General features: G+C 36.2%; 3 protein-coding genes across 3 annotated transcripts; all 3 read right to left on the reverse strand.

The window, feature by feature from the left end:
* Positions 215-4929, reverse strand: LOC18606838 (26S proteasome non-ATPase regulatory subunit 13 homolog B). Its single transcript, XM_007040678.2, has 6 exons — positions 4581-4929; positions 3381-3827; positions 2208-2288; positions 1349-1545; positions 1148-1247; positions 215-783 (listed from the first exon to the last, which is right to left on the reverse strand). Exons 1-6 carry the CDS (start codon positions 4728-4730, stop codon positions 598-600), a joined length of 1161 nt encoding a protein of 386 aa, XP_007040740.1. The 5' UTR covers positions 4731-4929; the 3' UTR covers positions 215-597.
* Positions 7251-9443, reverse strand: LOC18606840. The gene is made up of 3 exons (XM_007040683.2): positions 9092-9443; positions 8120-8296; positions 7251-7651 (listed from the first exon to the last, which is right to left on the reverse strand). The coding sequence occupies exons 1-3, from the start codon at positions 9155-9157 to the stop codon at positions 7442-7444; spliced, it is 453 nt and encodes a 150-aa protein (XP_007040745.2). The 5' UTR covers positions 9158-9443; the 3' UTR covers positions 7251-7441.
* On the reverse strand, positions 18166-23767 carry LOC18606842 (putative disease resistance protein At4g19050). Its single transcript, XM_018117155.1, has 2 exons — positions 19261-23767; positions 18166-19110 (listed from the first exon to the last, which is right to left on the reverse strand). The coding sequence occupies exon 1, from the start codon at positions 23765-23767 to the stop codon at positions 19313-19315; it is 4455 nt and encodes a 1484-aa protein (XP_017972644.1). The 3' UTR covers positions 18166-19110; positions 19261-19312.

Raw genomic sequence — 26221 nt, forward strand, 5'->3', positions numbered from 1 at the left:
AAGCCAATAGCAGATGCGTTTCATTAAGGAATGCCTTTACATTTACCATCCAAAGCACCTGCGTTATGTTATTAGCAGATGGAACGGGCACTCTAAGGCCATTCTTTACAGAAGCTGATGAGTCCGAAGGGGATCAACTTGAGCTCAATGCAAATTTGACAGTGCACATGCAAGCCAAACAACCTAATTTATGAATAAAATGAAGTTTCTGAAATGAAACTGAACTAAAAATCCACATAAAAGTGGATCATATCTGATTGTATCTAACGAAAAATCCCAATACAAAAGTTGGAAGAACCACCTTAAAAAAGAAAAGGATGCTGTTTTCAAATCTGACCGTATCCTTAGGCATGTCAGTGCCATTGTAGATCCAACAAATGCTGAAAACTGAAAAGTACAAGAGCCGCTCCTTTGAGAAGAATGATTTAAGAAAAGGATCAAGTAGTATCTTTAAAGGAAGCATACAAAGTTGGCTCCACTCCCCACACGACATACACTAGACTCCATCCTCATTGCTCACCATTGCCTTTCCTTTTTTGTTCTTTCTTCAAATTACGAAATTGTTACAATGGGCACAAAAGGAACTAGGGAAAAAAATCATGATGCAACAAGATCAGGCGTTTCAGCCTCAATCGATAACCAAGCAGTGTGTACTTTGCCCACCCAATTATCCAACCGGTCTCGCAAGGATTTGATCTGTGGTATTCCCAAAACTCTCGGCTGCACCCAGGAGACATGAACAGTTCCCTCAACTTGATCAATTATGCCCTCAATCAGATGAACCTGTAGTGAAGTTCTCATAAAGGTTATAAAAGTTACCTTTCGGATTTCTATCTTTCTAAACAACCAAATGTATATAATGATGCAAAGCCCATATGAAAAGAAATGGACAGAGTGGACTTCTACAAGTTTACCATAATCTTTTCTCCCATAATTTCAAGTCCTGAAAATTGTTTTTATTCTTTTTTATTTGTGTCCCTAATAATTTGTATTCCCCTTAGTTTACATCCAAAAGTTTGGCGATTAAGTACGAATTCTGCCACCCTTATTTCCTATCAAGGTGTCACGAAGAAGAAATTAACGAAAAAGGAAAAGGAAATGTGTAAAAACAAAAGACTGAACAAATCTGATGAATGTTTTAACTTACAGATAGGCTCTTCATGATAAGATGCTCAACATCCTCAATCGACAGTTTTGTTCGCTCAGCAATAACTTTTAATGGAATAGTTCGATCTTCGGATGGGCGGCTACAGGAAAACAAAGAGGAGTTTAGCTTTTAACTATACATACAGATATCAGCAACTTACTCTGACCTGGTCTATTAGAAGACACCTGCAAACAGACACACCTGAAGATAATCTCCATTAAGCATAGAATATTTATTTTTTCCAATAGCTTCTTCTCATTCTCAACCAAGGCTGGTTGAGCCCTCAATGCAGCATTGTGCACACGACACAATTCTTGATAGCGAACTAAATCCCCTGAGTTGAAGGCCTGGAGGATATAGTAAAGCCACTCAACTTTGGTACCCAGAAGACTCTTTATCTGTAAAAGATGCCAAGGATGTCAACATCTCAAACATAACAAAGGTAAAAACAGTAATGCAAAAAAATTCAGAAGGAACAAAACCTAAAACACTAGAGTGGCCTTTCACATCACCTCTAACAACATCCACAATGAAAAATAAGCATGGAACTGTAATAGCATAAAAGGAAATACAAAATGGAAAGAACCTCTTATCAGATGGACCTTTTCCATCACTACTTAGCCACCCTTGAAACTCCACATACATCTCATCAGAACATCATAAATGCCACATATTCTTAATCAAGCACTATATTGATAATCTCCACCAAAGTTTTGAAGAGCTCTCTACAGACACGATGATCATCTACATTCTTCATCTAATGAAAGCTTGATTAAACAGCCCAAACTAGATTAAAACTAATATCAGATTTTAAATGAAAAACCAGAAATAAGCCTCTTAATGAACCATTGATGGCATTATATCAGACAAATTGCAGTATCAGCCATTAAAAGTTAACTTATACATGCTTGACTCATTAGAAAAGGAAACAATAAACATGAATATCATGTAAATTAAAGAGGAGGGAAAACAACTGCAGTTACATGAAACTACTTTGCCTGGGAAAAAATTCAGATGCAATATATAGTGAAGTTAAGTAGCTTGAGTAAGTTGTTCTTACAATAGGATGAGCAAGCAGTTCTCCAAAGTTGTAGATTTTATCTCCCAAAAGAGCAGAAAGCGACAGATCAAATGCCAGATCCTATATAAGGAAACAGATTAAAATAAGATGAAATGAAGTCAAAGATAAATATATCTACTGACCAATTATAAGCTAAACAATACATACATACATACATACATGCATACATGTACACACACAATCTTTTTCTATAAAGTAATAAAAATAACTTGCTATGTTTGCTATGGTCATAAAAAATCATTATATATGTAATGATCTTCCATAAGAGAGAGCTTGAGCTTGCAAGAAGCCATTGGCTATATCTGGTATAATACCAGGTAACTCTCCATTCCTCAATGCTTGTGAGGAACAACTAGAAAATGGGCAGTGCACTTTGGATGTCTGTTGAGAGGAACACAACATACTCAACCACTGAAGGCAAATGGTATGACCTTCTAAATTATATCAAATAGCCACTAAAAATTCAAATTGATTCCATCCAAAACTGCTTATTATTTTCAACGAAACCTTTTTAATCTAAAATAGGAGCACTTGCTTTTAAAAAAGTAAGAAGAATATGATAAAATAAACTATAAGTGCCATGATACTACAGATTCCCATCAAACTTTCTTTAATTTATTTATTATCCATCCATTTTTTATGACTGGGGTCTAAGGAAAGTCCAACCTAAGCCTTCAGCTGGAAAGCAAAATACTTAAGCATATCACCATCTCACGATCAGCTTTATAGGTATGCCATTTTTATGCAGGTTTTATTGTCAAGCGTATACCTGCCAACTCGAATCATAATCAGCTTTACAGGTATGCTATTTTTTATGCAGGCTCTATTTTCGAACATATACCTGCCAACTCAGTTCATCCATGTTAAGATAAAATTTTAGATATTGGACATAAGAGAAGGGATGCAGCATGAAAGAAAAGGTTCAAACTATAAAGACTTGAGTCTAGACATCAGAGGCACTGCTGCACAAGAATCAGGGGATAAAACAATTACTACAGAAAGCAATGATTTCTAGAGGGAACTCTGAACAACAAGAAGTTTGCAACATCAAAGCTTGATAAATGAGTAAAATTAATGAGCTCTGGTAATATCACAAGCCAGTAAAATTGTACTGGCAGGAAACATATAAAGCTATAAAGTATGAAGGCATACCAGCTTAAAAGATTCTGAGAGAGACTCCACTGATGTGTAAGCAAGATAAAGGAGAGCGCTTTTGTAGAATTCGGCAAATTCTTGGCGAAATTTATAATATTGAGATGAAACCCAATAATAGCTAGCATATACAGATGGATCAATGTCGGTCATACTGTCGAGAGTACTCTTTCCATCTTCAAGAAGTTTCTTGCACTCCTTTTGGTCACCCTGCTCGAGCTTGAATTTGGCAATTTGCATCTTAATATAGAGAATTGGCTCTTCTATGCGCTGCTCTCTAGTAGCCTGAAGCTTTTCGATCACCCCTTCAAGATAACAAATAGCAGCTTCTTTCTCTGCGTACTGCCGAGAAACTATGACAGCAAAATGTGCAAGCTTGAGAAGATTAATCTTGGTCTCAAAGTCAGTGATAAAATTATGATACAACTGTATCAGTGCATCTCCAGCCTGAAATTTAAGACAAACAAATATTATACGAAGTTAGATGACCTAGCCCATTCCAGAGTAATTATTATCCAAACAAGATACACTGAATGACCTAAGAGAACAACAATCAAACACGATTGAACCTTCCACTTGTACCGTACCAAACAAGAGGAAAAAAAAAAAGTAACATAGATTGCTTGCTCCTAACAGTTGCCATTCTACAATTATGAAAAGAATCTTTTCCTAAAATAAAAGTGCAAAGCTTTCAAAGCTAATGTCTCACAATTCATATGCTTTAGCTAACTTCCACCCTTCACTACAGCTCATGTAAACCAGAAGATTTACTAGCAAAAATTTTACAAGCTAACAATAATTGCCCCTTTCATATCTCTCTTTTAAGCCCAAGAACATTACAATTTAAAAATAAGAGGCAAGACCCAGCTGTAAGTCTGTAACTACTTTCTTTAATCATCTTTGAGTTATTGAACATCAAAGAGACAAACATTTTTTTCTTTTCAATTTAAAACAAAATAAAAAGTAACTAATGAAAACGGTAGAGCAGAACTAAACACCCTAACAAGATCCCAAAATAAAACCCAATTCTACAACAAAACCCTAACCCCTCAATTAAAGACAAAAAAAGGAAAAGAAAGTAATCAACTCCACTCAAAAACCCCAACTCCCAAAATCTTAAACCCTAATCTGGAGATCTACAAACCCTAAACCCAAACAAACCGACACACAACGGCTAAAGAGAGAGCAAGAGAGGGAGACCTGAAAGACGGTGAGAGCGACGAACTGCTCGAGCTTGAGAGTGAGCTGGTGCCAGAGCTTCTTCTGATACAGATCTGCTAGAGAATTGTACCAGTCGGCTAGCTCTGGGTGCTCATTTCGAAGAGTCTCTAGGTATTCCAAGGCCGCCATCGATCCCGATTTCACCGCCACGGAGTCGAACACAACGAAATAGAAGGTGAAGCGTTCGTAGTTTCTCTCTATTTATATATATTTGAATTATGGAAATGAAAGAAAAAAAAAAAAAAGCTTTTGTTCTCTCTGTGTCTTGAGCTGAAAGAAAAGAATAACGAAACCCGAGAAAAAGAGGACTTATTTTCCGGGTCGGGTTGTAATGTTGTGTTGTGGTATGTAGCGCTTTTAAACATCAAATGGGCCGGTTCGTAATGGCCTTTTCGGGTTACCTTGTAGTTGCACGTCTCTTGCCTACCCTTAAAATAAATATCTTTATTTGAGGCCCACGATTTTGTCCAAACTAATGATTTTTCTATTTGGGCCTCTCTTGATAAAGCCCAAAAAGGTCCAACAATATTTAGTTCAAATTCTATGAATTTATAGATTTGGCCCAACCCTAAAAAAGCCCAAATTGAGTACTTTTGGGTTAAATGTCCAAATTTTATAATACACCAAAGACATAATACCTACAATTTTTTTTAGCTTATTCAAAAAAATTCAAATAAATATTTATTCTGTTATTTTTTTTAATTAAATCCCTTACGTCTAATAGTTAATTAATTATTATTAATCAAAATGCTATTTATTATTTTATTACATGTCATGCTGACATGATATATTAACGTGATGATATGATATATTGATGTGACATAATAATATATGATCATAATTATAGAGCATGATCATGATCGTAACTGTAGTCATGGGAAATTCATCCTTGTTCCAAGAAAATGCTAAAGAAAAGAAGAGAGATTTGAAGAAGGATAACACAAGTTATGATCCCTTCCCTTATATAAGGAGGAAAGAGTCAGGTAAGCTTGCCAAGCCTTTTTATGCTATAGGTTTTTTAAAGCCACTGAATCAAGCTAGATCCACGTGGTGGCCTTTGATTGCCCACCATGTTGGAGATTAAATGAGGAAGGATGGAGGAAGCACGCTTAGGCTTTACCAATCATCATATTCATTTCTGAAAGCAACCTTTATCTATACTTTATTAATTAGTTGCCAAAATTCAGAAAAAGCTTTGGACAGTAACCCGTCCCACCGGCACAAATCAAACCCGAACCATATTTGGGTCCAGCAATCAATATAGGGTGTGGTGGAAGTGGAAAGTTGGAATTATTTCCCTCTGTGACTTCCACCCAAAGCAAAGTTATTAGTTATTATTATGCCTTTGGGTTTTCTTTATGAACCCCTCCTCACCCACTCCTCATACCAAGAACGTGGGAAGCTGAAAACGCGATGGTGAGCATCAAGGCCCTTCTTCTTTTCCTCCTGGTATTTGCGTCCCTGACAACGATCCATCCAGCCGCTGCTGCCACTGGAGTTGTTGGTGCTGGAGAATCACATCAGCAAAGGAAGCAGAGGATGAACCATGGAAGCTTTCGTGGCCCTCGGAAACACCTTCTCAACCCTGCTGTTGAGCACCCACTTCGGCTTCCCAAGTTGCCTGTATAGATTCATGTGAACTGTGTATCATAATGACTGTTTTGTCTGCTTATGTTTTCCCTTTTGTACTATGGTAGAATTACAAGTTTCCAGGTTGGCTTATACCATTATTATAGCTGTTTCTCTTTGATGCTTCCGAGTTTACCTCGTAGGCTCTGAATATTTCCCATTCAGGTTGTTAAATTCAAAGAAAGGACCCAGCTATTACTTGTGTAGAGATGAATGAATATGAGAATAGCTGATATTTTTCTCTGTTTTTTTTCCCCTTTGGCTTGGTGATTGGTGGTTGGTGGGGGGTGGTAAGTTAGGGAAAAGCAACGCTTGTAAATTCAGCAAACCACGAAAAAGTGGATAAGCTTCCCCATTCTTCTGGTTTGCAAAACCATGGAATGGCTTGATAAGAGCTCAAAGTACGATACTCATAAAGTGAAAAAGCCCTCATCCGATACCTTGCTGACTATGTCAAGAAAAGGAAAAGGCAAAGGCAAAGAGGGGGTTGAAGAAATTGACTTTAATAAAGCAAATACATAAATGAGAGGGAGAGAGACAGAGAGAAAGGGGATAACCACACATGGCTAAACTGTATGGCTAAAGTTATGGAAGCAATAGGTCTGACATACAGAGTTCCAAGGAGGTTTGATCGTCTTGACTTGGCAATTTGCTGATCTGTCTTCTGAACTAACGATTCCTCAAATTTACAAGCTATATATTGAATTGTAACAGTCAGCATTTGAAATTCTTACAACATATCTATATCTAAGCAAATTTCTCAGGAACCCCAAAAAAGCAGTTGGCAAGCATGCTCATCCATTGCAAAGTGCAATAATAGATGCCATAGTGCCTAGCAAACTCATGACAATCTCCTTTGCTTCAAGCCTATAACTGGATTAGGAAACCAAAATACTACCCAATCCAAATAATTGGTTACTACACTTGCAGTCAGTTCCTATGCAAAAAAGCCAACAGGAAAGGTGTTAAAACTAATAAAATAAATAGAAATGGTGATGATTTCATCCAAGAACAAATATGGAGAAGAGTAATAGATCAGTAGGGTGAGTGGACTGATATTTTGATGCCATTTATTAGATGTACAGGTGTGAGGGTAACCTTTCCATGATCTATATATTCAACCAAATAGGTGCCAAAAAATAAAATACACTTTGAACTTATATATGCAAATTATTCCGAGTTGAACTCTAACCAAGATTTAGTTCCAGGCTTTAGATCCCAGATGCATTACATTCTTCAAGGAGGTTTAAGAAATTATGTTCTGGGGCACTCAGAGAAGGTAAAATCAAGCGATTAGAGTGAGTTGGTCGGGGTTTTGTTCCAGTAGCTTCAGATTCAAGGCTGTCTCCGTCCTTCATAACTGGCAAGTCACCTCTCCTTATTACGCTAGCTGATACTCGCTCCTTCCAGATTCTTCCATCCTGATGACAAAGGATATACAATGTATATGAATTTTAACTTCCTGACAATTAAACAAGTTCATAAGAGATGGTTTGTACAATTCCAGACCACCAACATGAAAAATGAATGAAGACGTCAACTATCACTAGCTTTGAGAACCTACACGGTCATTTCATTATATATAACCATGCATACCAGAAAATGATAACCTGTGAATGGTATGAACCTCATAAACTTAAAATAAGGTTTCTTTTACCATAAGACTATATAATAGTAGGACCTATCGTTAAGATGCAGTCCAAAAGAACCATTTTCCTTATACCACCATCAACAACAGTTGGACTAATAGATACTCACTAAACCTATATTTTAATGAATTAACAAGAAAGTCTTAATTGTCTCGTAACTTTATTCTCTAAGTTAGTGCAATCTGTGGTAAAGAACTTGGTTAAGAACATAGAAAACAAAAACAAGTCTCAAAAGCTTACATTTAGAATTGACGGTTCAGGCAGTGGGCATTGAATTGGTTGGGCATTGTCCAAAGGCTCAATCGGATGTTCGACTGGCTTAAACTCAACTGCTACTTCAATCCCATGAGCAGTAGCAGTAGCAGCCGTAGCTGAAGCTGCAACATCCGGATTTGGGGGCATAACTTCCCTTTCTTCCTGCACCACAAATAGCAACTCATTAGTCATTTGCGATAAGAAGCTAAAACTCCTATTAGAAGTGCAAAAGCACTTAAAGCAAATGGCAGGACTCAGGAGCTGGATACATAAAAAGGAAAACAAGCTTTCAACATAATTATATTGAGCAAAAACAAGAAATTCAAGAAAGATAAATTCCTGCTACAATAGCAGAACTTAGTCTAATAGGGTGTTTGAATATCCAAAGAGCCCGACAACCCAAAAGCATCTATACCAGGCATCTATAATTATATATATCACCATAAAACATATTACTGATCAGGACATCTGGGTTTAGCTCATATCTCTTGTATTCATCAAATCAAGTACACAATGGCACATGATGACAGAATTCTATCAAGAAATCCCAAAATTAAACCTACTTGAAAAGAAAAAGGTCAAAATTAAACCATATTACTGAAGTCTTAACAAGAATCACAAGAAATAGTCAGATCACAAAATAAAGGCATGATATCTCAAAGTACATCAACCAATTCCAACATAACCAAGAATATGCTTAGCATCTAACTTCTAAAGACCAATGTTTGGCCCAAATCAAAGCATAGGAAGCAATAAATTAAAAAGAAAAATCAAAATTAGACCGTATAAACAGGTCAATCCAAATAAAGAACACTCAATTAACTAATCCAAAACAAAAAAAGACCCAACAAAATATACAAAAAAAAAAGGTTTCTTTAGATTCACATGTTCCAGATTCCACTAAAACAAACCTCTAGAAAAATTACTAAATAAAAGAAAAAGAAGAAGAGTTCTTACAAGAGCACTCTGGGAACGTCGATGACCGGCCCTGCCAACAGAAAATCTGGAAAAAATACCAACCATGTTGTTTTTCCCACCTATGGAAAACTCTAATTCAGACAAAAGGGTACTCCGATCTTAGCTTCGTTTGTAGACAAAAAAAAAAATTCAAGTCAGCTGAGACCCAGAGTTATTTATTGCAAACTCAAATGATGTTACAGTTTATCTCTCTACAGCTAAGGATGAGGAGGGAGAATGAGAGAGAATATGATAAGAGTGGGGGCTTTTGGTTAGGCTTTGCTTTGTTTTAGTTTGCTTTGCGTAATGGGTTTTGTCTGTTGGGATTCTCTGGCTTTTCTTTTTCTAAAAAAACACAATCTTTTTAATGTCGAAAACTACTACAAATATTTTACTATTGTTAGTACTATTTACTACATGGAAGTCAGCAGAGAAAAGCTGCTGACGAAGACAAGATAAGGCCACTCGAGAGACTCCATGTGGAAGAGGACAAGAAAGAGGCAACTGGTTAGTGGAGTTTAAAGCTGTTTAGTTGACTGAGATCCTAGCCTAAAACTTGGCCAAATTGTTTATTTAAGAATTGAGCACCATAGCCCGGAGATTGGTTTCCATTGGTTAGGTGGCTTTCGAGTGGCAACCGTCGCTTGCTGCCCGATGTCTATGCTTTAGCTGTCCCACGGGCAACCTGTCTAGCTGCAAACTGCTCCTACTGGTTCACGCGCCTTTTCCATGGCGTGAACACATCATCTCTTCTTTCTAAAATGATGTTCTTTTGAAGAAAAAGGAGTGGAATAATAGAATTAAGACTGTTAGAGATGGATAAGTGCACTTTTTGAAAAGGATTTTGCAGTGCTGTTTGAACAACATGCTGCTCACATGTCAGACATAGAAGGCCGAATGAGAATGATTTTGATTTTTTTGGGTTTTTCACCACTCTTCACTATTTGCAGGCACAGAGAGTGGGTGTCGCTTGAGAAGAGAATTACTAGTAAAAACGCAAAATAGGAGGAATTGGAAGATCAAGTAAACTTTATATCTGCAAGTAATAAAGAGCAGTTTTCGAAGCCTGGAATAACAAATTTTCAGAGGCAGGAAACTGGACTTAAACTATAATTCTTATATACACTCAAAAGCTTAAACGAAACAATACATTCAGGAAACTTTCAGAGTATTGAAAACACGGGAAAGTTCTGTTACGTCAAGATTTAGAGTTTTGCAATTCCATCAGACTTTACAAAAGGCAACATCTTCACTTCCAAAGCACTTATCTCCTTCACAATATGACATTGCAGTAAGCAGGTAGCTTCACTTCCAGGATCTATGAATCAGAAAGTTTGAACACGCAGCTCATCCTGGCAAGCATTTATTGGATCAATTTCTGATTGTATGGCCAAATGAGGAAACACCTGCATAAAAACAACTTCACAATGAATTTTGGGCACTAACAGTCAGGGATCTCATCAAACCTAGAAAAGCACAAAATTGATCGCATAATCAAGATCAAAACTTATTATCCAGGCGAGAAAATTACCATGGGATGGATTGAAGTGTGGATCAAGTACATGCACACTGTGCAGGAAAATATCTTGAAGAATTACTCGAAAGTAACCAACTCATTTACGTGCCAACATTGGGACATGGTTCATTTTTTGATGTCCTAATGCAACAGCTGGAGCTGCCTTTCAGTCAAATCACTAGGTTTCCTTAACCCAGAAAGATAATCTTTTATGCACATTATACAGAAACACCCTTGCATCAGAAAGTGAAAACAGAGAAGTCAGAGAGCTACGCATGGTGTGAAATTATGAATTTTCTCATTATAAGTTATATATTAATGGAGTAAACATCAACTTATACGCCTGGCCAAAAGGAAAAACATTGCCTTATACCAGCTGTACAAATTTTTTTTTTCCACTATACATAGTGCTTTTTCATTAATTTTTTTAATATTATAGATTTATAGTACTATAATTAATTGAATAATTACAAGTGATAGAATTATCGAGTATAATGTTAATAAATTTATGATGGTTTAAATTGTAGAGAAAATGATTTTTTTTTCGGGTTTTTGAAAATTTAGAATGAGAAAAACTTGGTGAAATAACTTTGAAAAGGAAAGGAAAAACTGAAATTAATTAATAAAGCAAGAAAAATGAAATAATTAAAGATAGTGAAAAAAACCTTGATCCATGGCTAGAGTTGAATGACAGAAAGAAAACCAGAAACAGCTCTCAGTCTCTCAATGCTCTCAAACACCAATTACTGTTCCTTTCTTGATGCTCTTACTCTCTGCTTCTAACCTCCTTTCATAGCAACTTGGGCCCAATTTTTCTTTTTTTTTTTGGGATAAAAGTTATAGTTTCATACTTGCTACACATTGCATTTAAAAATATTAATTGTATAGCCTATGTGTAATGTATAATTTAGAATTAAACACACTTCCTAGGTAGGATTTAATTGGAAAAGGGTTGTTGATTCAAGCCATAATTGGATATATACAGAATTCTTTTTAAATTATTTTTAAAAAAATTGTCAATTTTTTATTCCTCTTTACAAATTCTGTTTTTATTTTGGCTTTAATTAATTATATTTTAATCTTTTTATTAGAAAAATAAATTTGTCTTTTCAACTCTGTAATTACTTCATGCGTTTATATATATATATATATATATTCATACTCGCAGAAGAAACACGTGTACATTAAAATTCTAATATATAAATAAATCATAAGAAAAAGAAATACACATAAAAAAAAAGATAATAACATATAGATAGTATAACAAAACTCGATAAATTCGATAGAGATACCAAAGTGCAAAGTACAAAAAGATTTGTAAAGAATGCTCGAGCGAGCAGGCAATCAATATATTCCCGAGCTTGCCTTTCACTCGACCTCATCCTTCGTCAACAAATGAATATAGATACTCACATTCACAAAAGAAACATGTGCATGTTAAAATTTTATAAAATTAAATATATAAATAAAAAGAAAAAGAAACACAAATAAAGAAAAAAAAGAGAATAATATATAGATAGTACAATAAAACTCGATAAACTCGATAGAGATACCAAAGTGCAAAGTGCAAAAAGACCTAGAAAGAATGCTCGAGTGAGCAAGCAATCGATATATTCTTGAGCTTGCCTTTCACTCAACCTCATCCTTCATCAGTAAATGAATATACATAATACATACTAACATTCACAATAGAAACATGTGCACATTAAAATTTTAAAAAATAAATATATAAATAAAAAAAAAGAAACACACAAAAGAAAAAGATAATAACATAAAGATAGTACAATAAAGCTTGACAAACTCAATAGAGATATCAAAGTGCAAAGTGCAAAAGGACCTCGAAAGAATGCTCGAGCGAGCAAGCAATCTATATATTCCCAAGCTTGCCTTTCACTCGACCTCATCCTTCGTCGGCAAATGAATATACATACTTACATTCACAGAAGAAATACGTACACATTGAAATTTTAAAAAATAAATATATAAATAAAAAAAATAAACACACACAAAGAAAAAGAGAATGATATATAAATAGTATAATAAAGCTCGACAAACTGGATAGAGATACCAAAGTGCAAAGTGCAAAAGGACCTCGAAAGAATACCAAATTGGATAGAGATTAATTCCTAATCTCTCTTGGTACCTTTTGTTATGTTTCTTTAGTTATATTTTTTACCATTCATCTTCAATTTTTCCATATTCTCACTCATATTTTCTTCATTTTATATTTCATTAATATACTGTTTTTCTCATAGTTATTATGAAAGCTGAACAATTAGTTAGTTGATTAGTATACTCTCTTTAGATGCAATTTGTGAAGTTTTCTGTTAAGATGATTAAATAAAAAATTAAAATTGAAGATAAAATCAATAGATTGGTCGAGGTTTGTAATTAAATAGGTCAAATCATACCTAGATTTCTAACTAATTTTCTTAATTAATGCTTAGTGATTAATTAAACAGAGTAAAAATATAAGAAAATGACTGTAGCAAAAACACGATTCCTTCCCTTGTAAAACAAGGGCAAGAGCGAGACAGCGAGGGCCACTCTTTTGATATAAGAAGACGAAGAAATGACTTGATGCCTATGTTTATTGGTTTACTACTAACAAGAGTGAACCTAAGAGTGAGCTTTTCCAAAAAAAAAAAAAAACAAGAGTGAACCGAAGAAGAAAACGAGAGTGGGAGGTTATGATTAAGCTCATCCCATCTCTAACTATTGCTCTGTACTTCATCAAGAAGATTTGGGATGAATGGAATATCCGAGGGGCTCGTGTTTAGCCTCTTCTTGCAGAGCTTCCTGACTTTGGTCGTCCCATTCAGAATGTCCACAAGGAAGAGACCCTCGATTGCGCTCATCTGGTGTGCTTACTTGATCGCTGATGCAGCTGCTAATTATGCTATTGGTCTCATCACCAACAGCCAACGCACCCAATCTAATCCTTCTGGCCTTAAGGAAGACAACGATCTTTTAGCATTTTGAGCTCCCTTCCTCTTACTACACCTTGGTTGTCCTGAAACCATTACAGCTTTTTCTCTTGAGGATAATGAACTCTGGCTAAGGCACATGCTTAGCCTCATCCTCCAAGCCGTAGCTGCTCTTTATGTCTTCATTCAATCTCTTACCAAAAACAAGTTGCAGGTCCCCACATTGCTCATGCTTGTTACCGGAGTTATCAAGTATGCTGAGCGGATTTATGCTTTGTTCCTTGCAAGCTTGGACAGATTCCGGGACTCCATGCTCCAGAAACCAGATCCTGGGCCCGACTATGCACGGCTTATGAAGAAATATACTTCTATGAAAGAGGGCAATCTTCCAACGAGAATAATTATGGTACAAGAGCCTGAAAAAGAAGTCAAGGAAACGAAGCAAGGCAAATTGGATGATTTAGAAGTGGTGCATTATGCTTATCACTTCTTTGAAACCTTCAAGGGACTTGTGGTCGATCTCATGTTTAGTATCCACGCGCGCAAGGAGAGCCGAGACTTCTTCTTAGCGAGGGAACCGGAAGACGCTTTAAGAATAATAGAGGTTGAACTCACCTTCATAAATGGGGTTTTCTATACCAAGATGAAGGTAATGCATTCCATTGTAGGCTATCTTTTCCGATTCATAGCCTTTGGGTCGGTTTTAGCGGCTCTTGGGCTCTTCTATTTTGAAGCAGAAGAAAATGAATACGATCCATTTAATGTCAAAATCACCTGCATCTTGCTCCTCGGTGCCATTGCCCTGGAGGTTGTAGCGTTCCTCATGCTCATTTTCTCCGATTGGACTTTTGCTTCCATCAAGAGCCCTGTTCGTTCAATTAGTTTATTGCCGTTGGCTGCTATCTTCAGGGGCTTCCTTGCTCTCAGGAGGCCTCGGTGGTACAAATGTAAAAGTAAGGGATTGCAAGCTAGGAGTTTACCTAGCTAAACACAACTCGCGTCAAACTTACTGGCGGCGGAGAGACGAATCACTGAGCTCAGGTTCACAAGATGCTCAGACGGGACCACGTGCTCAGCTCAACCCAATTCTCAGGTGAATTTAGATGATAGAAACAGAGATACATTAAAATCCCAAAATTTGGGTTTTGATCCTGGGCGTTCGAATATCAGGGGCTCCGCTGCTAATAGTGTGCGGGGATCTAAATCTTACTTGCAGGCCGTGACAGAAGGGGAACCTGAACAACCGGATGCCACGCTGCTGCCTCCACCGAGCCCATCGGGATACAAGATATGTTCTGGGTTCATTGAGAATGAAAACTTACATTGGCCTGAAAGAGCTCTTGTAGGTGTTTGCAAAAAATACAGTGAACCTGAAGATGTGGAAAAATTGATGCGGGAAGATGGGAGGAATGGGATATCCATCAGGCGTGTTGTCGGTTGTCATGATCTGATTTATTTTGAAATAGGTAAAATTTGAAGAAGACAAAGCTGGGAATTGGTCATGGCTTGAAAAATGGTTTGACAAGGTAGATGCCTGCTGTCCAAACTCAGGCATTAGTGCCGGGAGATGTTGGATTTCTTGTTCACGGATCCCCATTCATGCATGAAGTAGGACAACTTTGTACAATATTGCGAAATTATGGGGTGAGCTCATCTGTCTAGGGGATGAAACAATGAGGTTTCAATCCTTTGAAAGGTCCACGATGCTGATCACAACTAACAGTTTGCAAACCATTCATGAGTAGATTCATCTTGCTGTGTGAAACCAGTTTTTTTCTATTAACGTACAAGAATTTGCTCCTGATTGTGTTGCAGACCATCCAGGTTGGTCTAAATGGAAAGAATTTGACTGTGCTTCTAGCTCCTCTTCTGAATTCTCATCCAAAGAAAACCACCCATGTCCCATGGAAGCAGATGACGCTAGGGATGCAGGGGAGAGCCAACGTACGAGGGGCAGAGGGAAAGCGCCAATGACAAATGAAGAGATTATTGGGCCCTTTGCAACCAAAGTGACCATGCAACCCATTTAGTTCTTCAATCCCCAATGAATATAGAAGCATTGGGCTGTCTATGGACTGGAAAGGCCACCTAATAGGAGCCCAACCCGAAGTAATTAGGGAAATCTCCAGTGGCCCAAGCAATAGCCCAACAAGAGGAGCACCAAGCCCAGGCAATGCTTAAAAGGGCCCACAACCCAGCAACACACCTCTCCAAAGCCCAATGAGCCCAGATTCAGGATCCTTCGCAAATGTGGCCGACCCAGTAGCCCATATTGTAAATGAAAACATATTTTAGAAGGCCATGATCTCTTTTACCTTTTTATTTGCTTCTTCTTTAATTATTCATTTTATTTTTCCTTTATTTCTCTTGTCTTCATCACCCTTTTTTGCTTTTTTTTTCTTTATTCTCTTATTTCCTTTATTCATCTTTACTCCTCATTTCTTTTTTTTTTTATTTATTTTCCCTCTGTCAATATTTTCTCTATTATTCCTTACTCTTCATCCTTCTCTCTCTTTTTATCTATAATATTTCATTCCATTTTCTTTTTCTTCTTTTCTTTATAGCTTTCCTTCCCTTTTATTTTCTATTCTTAATTCTGCTCTTGCTTCTCTCTCTCCTTCATTCTTTATTCTTAATTCTTCTTTTTTTCTTCATTAATTTTTTCTAGTATTTTCCTTGGGTTCTCTTCATTTGTTTCTTTTCCATTTTGTTTCATTTGTCATTAACTATTTCTCACTACAACAAACTTGACTTAAATAGCACATTTTTTAAAATATGCTACTAAAAATATTTTTAATAACACCTTTTTTTTAATGTTTTTTAGAACATTTTTATAGATCTAATTTCATTATAAAAAATTTTAGATGCATTATAAATAAAATGTGATTAATACTCAATTTTTTTGTAGTGTCCTTTTCTGTTTTGCTTGGTCCTTTTCTCCCTTTAATATCTTTGTCCTCACTTCTATACTCTTTTTTATCACTACTTTGTACCCTCAATATATTTATTCCCTTTATTTTCTCAGCAATTACATTTATTTAACACTTTTAAGTTTTTGGTAATTAAATAACTAAAATATAGCATGTCTCCAAACATAATTTATATATAAACACACAAATAAATTTATGCATTTGGTGTTATCTAAAAAGAGTTTAATTTTCAAGACTTTTTAATTATTTGCTTTTATATGTATAAGAGTACTTTGTTTTTTTTTTTCTCTTACACTTAAAAGTAATTTTTAACACTAACTTTATATGATTATTAAATGATTTTTATAAATATAATCTCCAATTCCATCTCTTATGGTTTAAACTTTTATCATATAATACATTATATTTTCTTTTTCTCAATTAGCTCTCTAATCTCTACAGATAAGTCCTATACATGAAAAAGATTAAACCGTTAATTTTACATAATAAAATTATCAAAATACCCTCAATTTAATTTGTTCACACTTAAAAGTATTTTGATAAATTTACTAAAAAATTAATGAGATAAGCCTTTATGGGAATAAAACTTATCAGCAACGGAGCAATTAGTAAAAGGAAAATATAAAGTGTTACAGTGAAGAAAATTGAAACCACGCTGTCTTTTTGCAATTTGCTTATTTGTCTTGTGAACTAATGATTCCTCAAATTTACAGGCTGTTTTATTGAATTGCAACAGTTGGCCTTTGAAATTCCTACAACCTATATCTATATCTACGCAAATCTCTCAAGAACCCTAAAAGCGCAATTGACAAGCCATTGCAAATTTCAGTAATAGATGCCATACATCTCTATGCAATAAAGCCAACAGGGAAGGTGTCAAAACAAATGAAACAAATAGAAATGGTGAAGGTTTCATCCAGGAACAACAATAATCGGCGCTTGCGGTTTAATGTCTACGCTTTAGCTGTCCCACAGGCGACCTGTCTTGCTGGAAACTGCTCCTACTGGTTCACGGGCCGTTTCCATGGCGTGAAAACATCATCCCTTCTTAAAAGGATAAGTACACTTTTTTAAAAGGATTTTGCAGTGCTGTTTGAACAACATGCTGCTAACATGTCAGAAATAGAAGGCTGAAAGAATGATTTTTATTTTTATTTTTTTGTTGGGTTTTCACCATTCTTCACTATCTGCACTCCTTAAGAAAGGCACAGAGAGGAGTGTCGCTTTGAAAAGAGAATTACTAGTAAAAAAAGAAAAATAGGAGGAATCGGAAGATCAAGATAACTCCATAACTGCAAGTAATAAAGAGCAGCTTTCCAAGCCTTGAATAACAAATTTTCAGAAGCAGGAAACTGGACTCAAACTATAATTCTGGTATACTTTCAAAAGCTTAAACTAAACAATACATTCAGGAAATTTTCAGAGTCTTGAAAACACACGGGAAAGTTCTAATACATTAAGATTTAGAGTTTTGCAATTCTATCAGACTTTACAAAAGGCAAGATCTTCACTTCCAAGGCACTTATCTCCTTCACAATATGACATTGCAGTAAGCAGCTTCACTCCCAGGTTCTAAGAATAGAAAGTTTTAACATGCATCTCATCCTGGAAAGCATTTATTGGCTTGTAAACTCATAGGAAGCAGCTTGCAGCTTGGATTAATTTCTGATTGTATGGCTAAATGAGGAAACCCCTGCATAAAAACAACTTCACAATGAATTTTGGGCACTAAACAGTCAGGGATCTCATCAAACCTAGAAAAGCACAAAATTGATTGCATAATCAAGATCACAACTTATTATCCAGGCAAGAAAAAAAGCGCTTTCAAAGATGCTTAAACGATTAATGCCTGCATAGCATGGCTTGTATTGAAGTGTGGCTCAAGTACATGCACATTGTGCAGGAAAATATCCTGAAGATTCACTCAAAATTAACCAACTCATTTATGTGCCAACATTGGGACATGTTTGATTTTGGGGTGACCTAATAATACAGCTAGAGCTTCTTTTCAGTCAAATCACAAGGTTTGCTTAACCCAGAAAAATAATCTTTTATGCACAGTATACAGAGACAGCCTTGCTTCAGAAAGTGAAAACAGAGAAGTCAGAGAGTTACACATGGTTGCAGTAGGTATTAAATTCCTAATCTTCACTGAAACTGTATGTAATATAAGCAGGAATGAGCGGATTGTGTACAATATAAAACAAAGAAGGACCTGAAGTCATACTTGACCATTTGCAAGATAGAGATCATTCTGCTCATCAAGCCCTTAAAGCTTTCCATCTAGACTGAAATTCCTATGTGTTTTTAACAATATCAACTTTTAGGATCTACCTAGCCTATGGACTTTGTATAACAGTTTAGCTTCTAACCCCACGATCATTAGGCAGTATTAATCCATTAGGTAGGAGATAGAAACTTATTCTCACAGTGGATCAAGTCACTGAAAGATCTAAAGAGGACAAATCTCTCTCTCTCTCCCTCTGTATTCAATCCATGTCTCTGTTTACCTCTCTTTCCTCTCTCTACTTGAACAAATCAATCCAACTTAGCTAAGATTCTTATGTCCACTTTCCACATGATCAAAGCTTCTAGGCTGTCCTCCTCTTAGTTTTTCCTCAATTGGTACATCTCCACTTCGTATTTCTGTATTGGATCAGAACAAAAGAAACCAACTCAAACAAGATATTTGTTTATTTAAATTTTAAAATAATGATAGCTGTACAATGCAAGCTAAACAGTAATGAGAAGTATTATATGAAGTGCAAAGATGCAGGGGAGCTATAATTAACGAACCTGAAATTACACATGGCCAACCTGCTTGAGGCCTTTTGTCTTCCATTAAGTCTCAATTCTTATCAGCTCCAGTGATTTCTTTTGATGCATTTCCTGACCTGAGACTTTTTTCTACTGGTATATTGGGACTAACTTCAACATTTGGAATTGATTTGTTTGATTTTAGGCTGATGCTGGACGCAGTCCAAGCTGGCAGTTCTAACAGATGTAATGTGTGCAAGTTTGGCAATTCCAAGTTGATCAACTCCTGCCCAGAAAAACTCTTCAACTTACCACAACACTTGATTCGTAGAATTTCCAATCTTTTTGGCAACTGCGCTGATGAGAAAACAGTTTCAAGCATTGGGCAATGGGATATATGCAAATGCTTGAGATTGCTTCTACTTGTGGTCTGCACTTCCTTTTCTGCCGAAATCATGGTCTGCAGTTGCTTGTCTGTTGAACTCATGGTTTGCACATCCTTCTTTGCGGTAGCCGTGGTCTGCACTTCCTTGTCAGCTGAACTCGTGGGTTGCACTTCCTTGTCTGAGGAAATTGTGGTCTGCGCTTCCTTGTCTGCGGAACTCGTGGTTTGCACTTCCTTGTCCGTGGAAGTCGTGCTCTGCACTTCCCTCTTGGCTGAAACCTTGTCTGCTGAACTTTTGGTCTGCACTTCCTTCTTGGCTGGAAGCTTGTCTGCTGCACTTGTGGTCTGCACTTCCTTCTTTGTGGAACTCGTGGTGTCCACTTCCTTGTCTGCTGAACTTGTGGTTTGCGGTTCACTTTTGGCTGAATCCTTAGCTCCAAACAAATTCTTCAAGTTATCACAAAACATAATTTGGAGAGTTTCCAGGTTTTCTGGCAGCTGCCCTGATGAGAAAACAGTTTCCAGTGTTGGGCAGCAATCAATGTACAAAATCTTTAGGTTCCCAGAACTCAGGGATTGCACTTCCTCTTGGTACAAACTCTTCAAACTAGGAAGGTTAGAAATCCACAGAATCTCAAGGGGTTTTTCCATTTCAAGATCAGCCTTAGCAAAAATACTCTCCATTCCGGAGCACCTCTCTAGCCAACATCCTTTCATGTTCTTCAAGCTATCAGGCTTTAGATCAGACAAGTTTTTCAAAAATTGATTTTCAACCAACATGATATACTTCGCGTGCTCAAGAACAAACTCAATATCAATGGGATAATCATCAAATCCTCGGATTTCCAGAAACTGTCCATCTTTTGCCTCAAGAGGAAGTTTTCTAATCATGGAGTAGATATCGCTGAAGATTTGTCTACGACTGTCATCGTAATTGTCCTCATCTCTGCCATGTGTTTTAACAGAGTGAACAGAGGAAATAGAACTGATACTCTCCAATAACGTAGGATCTTTCTTCAAACTTTGGAGGAGTTCTGTGCCATGCACAACCATAGAAGGTTTCTCACCCCCCTTAGGAATCTCAGAAGGCTCAGAGATACAACACCGATCCAAGTTTACCTCCAATGGTAGGAACTTGACGTTCTCCCCTTTAAATTCTTCAATCACCTTCTCCGGTAGATGAAGACGCTTTAAATTAGTCAACTTTGAAATTTTTTCTCCCAGATTCTTTACCTTGGTTCCTGAGAGATCAAGCACCTCTAGACCAGAATTCAATGATGGCAACTCCTTTAAGCTCGAACATCCTCTTAGCAAAAGCTGCCGTAGTTTGCTAAGACCACCAAGAGATGGCAAAGACTCAACAGCTTCTGCGGAAAGATCCAAAACTTGAAGTTCCGTCAAAGCTGACAGTGAAGATTGCATGCCTTTAAGTGCAATCTTAGATAACTTCAGTGTTCGAAGCTGAGCCAGTTGATTGAAAGATTCGGCCTTGATATCCTTCAAAGAGCTCGTACCACGTAGGTCAAGCTGCTCAAGTTCTACCAGGATTTGAAAATCTGGAGATTCTTCTAGTTTGGTGCAATTCCTTAGAATAAGGGACCGGAGTTTGCTAGGATTGGGTAGGGATGGGAAGGATGGAATCTGAGTTTCTGAGACATTGAGTACCTGAAGCCAAGACATGTGCTGGAAGTATTTATCTATTCCTGACAGAGATTTACAACTGGAAAGATTAATAATCTCAAGATATTTAAGATCGGCCAAGCTCGGCAAGTTCACTAGGCTTTCACAACCTGAGAGGTCAAGTTCCACAAGGCCAGTAAGTTCTTTCAACTCTGGAAGGTTTTCAAACAAACAACCTTTTAGGAAAAGGCGCTGAAGGTTGTGAAGGTTGGGAAGAGCTGGAAGACTTTTAACTTTGGTATGTGAGAGGTTGAGGGACTGAAGACTAGACAAATTTTCAAAAAATCTGTCTGGAAACTTTTGCAGACTGGAGTCTTCGGAAAGATCAAGAGACTCTAGGTCTGTAAGTGCTCTTGTGCTTGGGAGTTTTTCAAGCTTAGAACAACCTTTCAGTTTGAGATCACAGAGGTGTTTGCCAAGGCTGTCAGGTAAAAATCTAATGTCGGTTTTGGACAGATCAAGGATTCTGAGGTTGTCAGTGCCTTCAAAGCTGTCATACTGTATTTCCTTTATCCTAGTGGCGCCTGAAACATCAAGAACCTTGAGGTCTGGCAGATGTTTCATTAGGCGCAGTCCAGATAAATGATCACATCCTTTAGCCAAAAGGAGTGTTAAATGTTTGAGAGTCTGAACAATTGGTAATTTCTCAATTTTGGTTTCAGAAAAATCAATGACTCGAAGCTTTTCAAATGACTTGAAACTTTTTTCTTGGATCTTTATCAAAGAGGAGCATCCAGAAAGATCAATTACCTCAAGGTTTTTGAGCTTTGCTAGCTTTGGCAGAGTCTCCAGGCAAGAACACTGTCTAAGGATGAGCCTGCGTAGTTCAGTCAGGTTGGACAGACTTGCTGGCAATGACTTGATTCTGAGTGCAGATAGATTGAGGCTTCGAAGTTGGTTCATGTTTGTAAAAAGTACTTCTGACAGTTCCTTCAGAAAGGGTGCACCAGATATCTCAAGAACAATTAATGCTTTGAGATTCTCAATGCATTCCATATTGTCATTCAGCAGATGACAGTCTCTGAGCACAAGCACAAGCAGATTCTCCATTTTAGATATGGATTTTGGGAGGGATGTGAGCCTGGGGTTAAAAATGGCCAGAACTTTGAGGTGCTCTTTTTCTTGAAAGAATGTGTCAGGGACTTCCCTGCATAGATAGCTTCCCTCAATCAGGAGTGAGGAAACTGTTTTTCCTTCCTGATCCGTTCGCACTGTCTTTATCATGCCATCAGCTGGTGCCATTCTTTCAAAAACTTTTTTGTTGTCACCCTCAAGCACGCTAGCCAGCCCCAACTTGGATTTCCCAAATAATCCACGACAGCTATGATCCTCCAGACGAAGCGTTCCTACTTCCAAAACAATTAGATTGGGTTCTCGCATCTTCAGCATGCCACGATCTATAAGCTCCATCATGACATTGTATCCCTTCTCGTAAGCCTTCTTGAGACCAACAGCAAGATCAAGATGGCCTTCCAGTATCCAGTGAGTGATCAACTCGTTGTAGTTAACAGCACCATGTTTCTCCAAGAAGTAGCAGCTATGCCAAAAGCAATCAATCAGGCAGTCGCCAGACAAGTTTTCATATGCAAAATGAACAAGGCCTTTGTCAGCTTTGTCAGCACGCCGCAGAATGTTAAGGGCTGCAATATCGAAAGCACGCCTCAATGCTTCAGGACCATCTTTTGCAATTTGATTTAAGGCTTCTGTTAACATATTAATTTGAGCAGGCAAAACCTCGCTCCTTTCTTTAATGGCAACACGAAATATTTCAAAATTTGGAACCCTAGAAACTTCCTCCCGAACTCTATTTTCCAAGAATATCACTGCTTCATCCCCCGAAAAGGGTTGAACCTCAACCACCCTTGAGTCCTTAGTGATAGATCCTTCTTCTTCACTTTTCCTTGTTGTGATTAGAACCTTGTGTTTGAATGAAGCTTCGTCCTCCGTTTTGACATTTTCATCAGAATGAAAAAGCTTTTTCACGAAGTCATCATAATCTTCGGTCATTACCACTCCTTCCGAATCCAACACCAGCAGAAGACAGGTGTGCTTTGCTTCACTCTCCTCCTTACGCATCTTCTCACTCATTTCTCTGTTCTTCTCGTAAAGCTTTCCCATCACCTTCACCCTAAGCCGGTAGTCATCAACATCCTTTTTCTCATCGTCAGTATCATCAGCATCATCAGCATATTCAACATCTTCCCACACATTCGCATTAGCACTGGTCGGAATACGCAACTGGCGCGCAAGGGAATGGAGAAGAGACCCGTAGTCGTCGAACTTTTCATTCAGAGATATCCAAAGAGACATATAGAAGGAGCCTGTGGCACCTGTTGCAAACTTGCTTATTTGTCGGGCCAACCATGTTTTCCCCGTTCCTGCATCCCCAGCGAGGACAACCCTTTCTTCATTGCCCTTTTCCAGCAGATTATGTATCTTCTCTGCGTCATCCACCTTTGCTTTTGCACTCGTGAATTCCATTTCTGGCATCCAAAAAATAGCAAATTAGAATATTTAATATATAATTAACAAAAATTAAAGGATTCTTACAAAATCACGAGGAAAAATCTGTTGTAATTTCTCTCACAATTTAGAATATAAACTATTCCAAGCAAGTTTTTTTTTTCTTGAAAAGGTAAATGAGTTTGATATTCATGCATAATGGACAATGTTATTTCTTTTTTTAAAGCAAAGAATAGACTTTTTTTTAAAAAGGAAAGGATGCTTTATTATTAAGAATAAGATCAAACAGTACACCATAAATATCCAATAAAATCATCTGCTTAGATATCAACAAATTAATTAATAACCAATGACAAATTCTGTTAACTTTCAACATCATCTTTGATATTTAAAGATTATAAAATTAAAAATATATTAATTTTAATAATCTCTTACAAAATAAAAATCACGGAGAACAAAGTTTCGACTTTTATATATATCAGAAAATAACTTAAAATTTATCCAATTGAATAGAATTTAAATAAAAAAAAAACCAATTGGGAATTTGGGATTATACCATACAACTACTAATTAATATTTCTATAAACTCCATAATTGACCCATCTGGCTAAGATTTTAAAAAATGTAAAGAAAGAAAAAACAATCTATATAATTAAAATATTAGATGCCCTAGACAGTACGATATATATATATATATATTATTATAATATATATGAAAGAATTAATTTAACAAGTCGGATTAATTGATTTGTTTAATTCTCACATGTAATTATTAATCTAGACTTTAACGGCAAAACAATAGTGTGAAATTGTGAGTTTTTTCAATGTAAGTTATACTATATATACATATACATTATAGAGTAAACATCTACTTTAGCTGTACAAAAATTTTCAACTATCATAGAGCTTTTTCATTATTATTTTTAATTATTATAGATCTTTTGAATTTTGTGTATGAAGAGAAGTTTCATTTGATTTTATTTTCTTTTGAAAAAGTTAAAATTGATGCTTTTAAATATTTTCTCCCATTAATCACCAAACACATTTTCACTCTCATCTTTTATTTCCCAACAAAAAATAAAAAAATAACAACATAAAAAGAATATATCCTAAATTTTACAATTTTTAATTTTTTTTACTAAACTAAATAATTATATGAAAGTATTGCAAATGATACAAAAGATAAACAGATAAAAAGCTAGTCACGGTGTAAAAGATTGCAACAATAAAGCTTTTCAACGAATTAAAACATCATTACAACAATTGAATAGAAGAATGCTACAGACTTGAATTTTTTAAATTGATTAGGCTGTTAATTAAGTTTTGATGTTACTAATTATACCAAGTATATATGAACAATTGAAACTTATTAGAGTCGTCCTGGGATTTGGTTAATTAAACAAAAGAAAGTGATTAAGGAGGGGAGGGATTAAAGATTAGAGAAAAAGATTATCAGCTGTACCTTGAATATCCTTTGCCTGTGGTTCACTTACATTAGACTGTTGTCCTTTCATGCTTTGCCCGTCTTTGCCTATCACCATGAAATCATTCAGAAACATCAAATTACATAGTTTATTTAGAGGAGAAAAGGATCAAATTGATTAATAAAGCAAGAATAATGAAATATTAAAGATATAGTGAACAAAAACCTTGATCCATAGCTGGAGTTGAACGACAAAAAATATAGCTAAACACAGCTCTAGACTTTACAATTTTCAGACTTGCTTTAATTTTTTTTATTAAATCTAATAACTATATTAAAGTATCGCAAATGATATAAAAGATGAACATGTAAATGCTAGTCACGATGTAAAAGATTGCAACATCGATTTAAACAAATTAAGACATTAGTAAAACAATTGAACAAAAGATTACATCGTCTTGAATTTTTAAAATAAATTAAGCACAAGCAATAGATTATTTGACTTAAATTTGCTGTGAATATTGATTATATCAAGATTTGATGTTACTAATTATACCAAGTATGAACAATAGAAACTTGTAATGAAGGAGGGGGAGGGATAAAGATTAAAAGGAAAGATATTAATGATCAGCTTTACCTGGAGTTTCCTTTGGCTGCTTTTCCCTTGCAGTAGACTGTTTTCCTTTCATGCTTTGCTCGTCTTTGCCTATCACCAAGAAATCATTCAGAACATCAAATTATTACTTAGTTTATTTTGTAAAAGAATAGATCAAATTGATTAATAAAGCAAGAATAAGGAAATAATTAAAGATAATGAACAAAACCTTGAGCCATGGCTGGAGTTGAATGACAGAAAGAAAACAAGAAACAGCTCTCAGTCTCTCAAATGCTCTCAAACACCGATTACTGTCCCTCTCTTGATGCTCATACCTCTGCTTCTAACCTCCTTTTATAGCAATTTGGGGGCACAATCTTTGCCCCTTTTTTTTTTTCATTATGTGGATGGATACATGTTATATTTACATAAAAACCTTTATACTTCATTATTT

The sequence above is a fragment of the Theobroma cacao genome, chromosome 3 (genome assembly GCF_000208745.1).
Source record: "Theobroma cacao cultivar B97-61/B2 chromosome 3, Criollo_cocoa_genome_V2, whole genome shotgun sequence".
Taxonomy (NCBI): Eukaryota; Viridiplantae; Streptophyta; class Magnoliopsida; order Malvales; family Malvaceae; genus Theobroma; species Theobroma cacao.

Bases quoted from the DNA above. Each gene is read 5' to 3' on its own strand.
- LOC18606842 (XM_018117155.1), bottom strand. From the start codon at position 23,767: ATGGAATTCACGAGTGCAAAAGCAAAGGTGGATGACGCAGAGAAGATA.
- LOC18606838 (XM_007040678.2), bottom strand. From the start codon at position 4,730: ATGGCGGCCTTGGAATACCTAGAGACTCTTCGAAATGAGCACCCAGAG. The intron at 3,828-4,580 runs GTCTCCCTCTCT...CTTAAATTTCAG, and splicing joins TCGCTCTCACCGTCTTTCAG to GCTGGAGATGCACTGATACA. The intron at 1,248-1,348 runs GTGTGTCTGTTT...GTTTTCCTGTAG, and splicing joins TTAATGGAGATTATCTTCAG to CCGCCCATCCGAAGATCGAA.
- LOC18606840 (XM_007040683.2), bottom strand. From the start codon at position 9,157: ATGGTTGGTATTTTTTCCAGATTTTCTGTTGGCAGGGCCGGTCATCGA. The intron at 8,297-9,091 runs GTAAGAACTCTT...TTTGTGGTGCAG, and splicing joins GACGTTCCCAGAGTGCTCTT to GAAGAAAGGGAAGTTATGCC. The intron at 7,652-8,119 runs GTAAGCTTTTGA...CTTTGTCATCAG, and splicing joins CTGAACCGTCAATTCTAAAT to GATGGAAGAATCTGGAAGGA.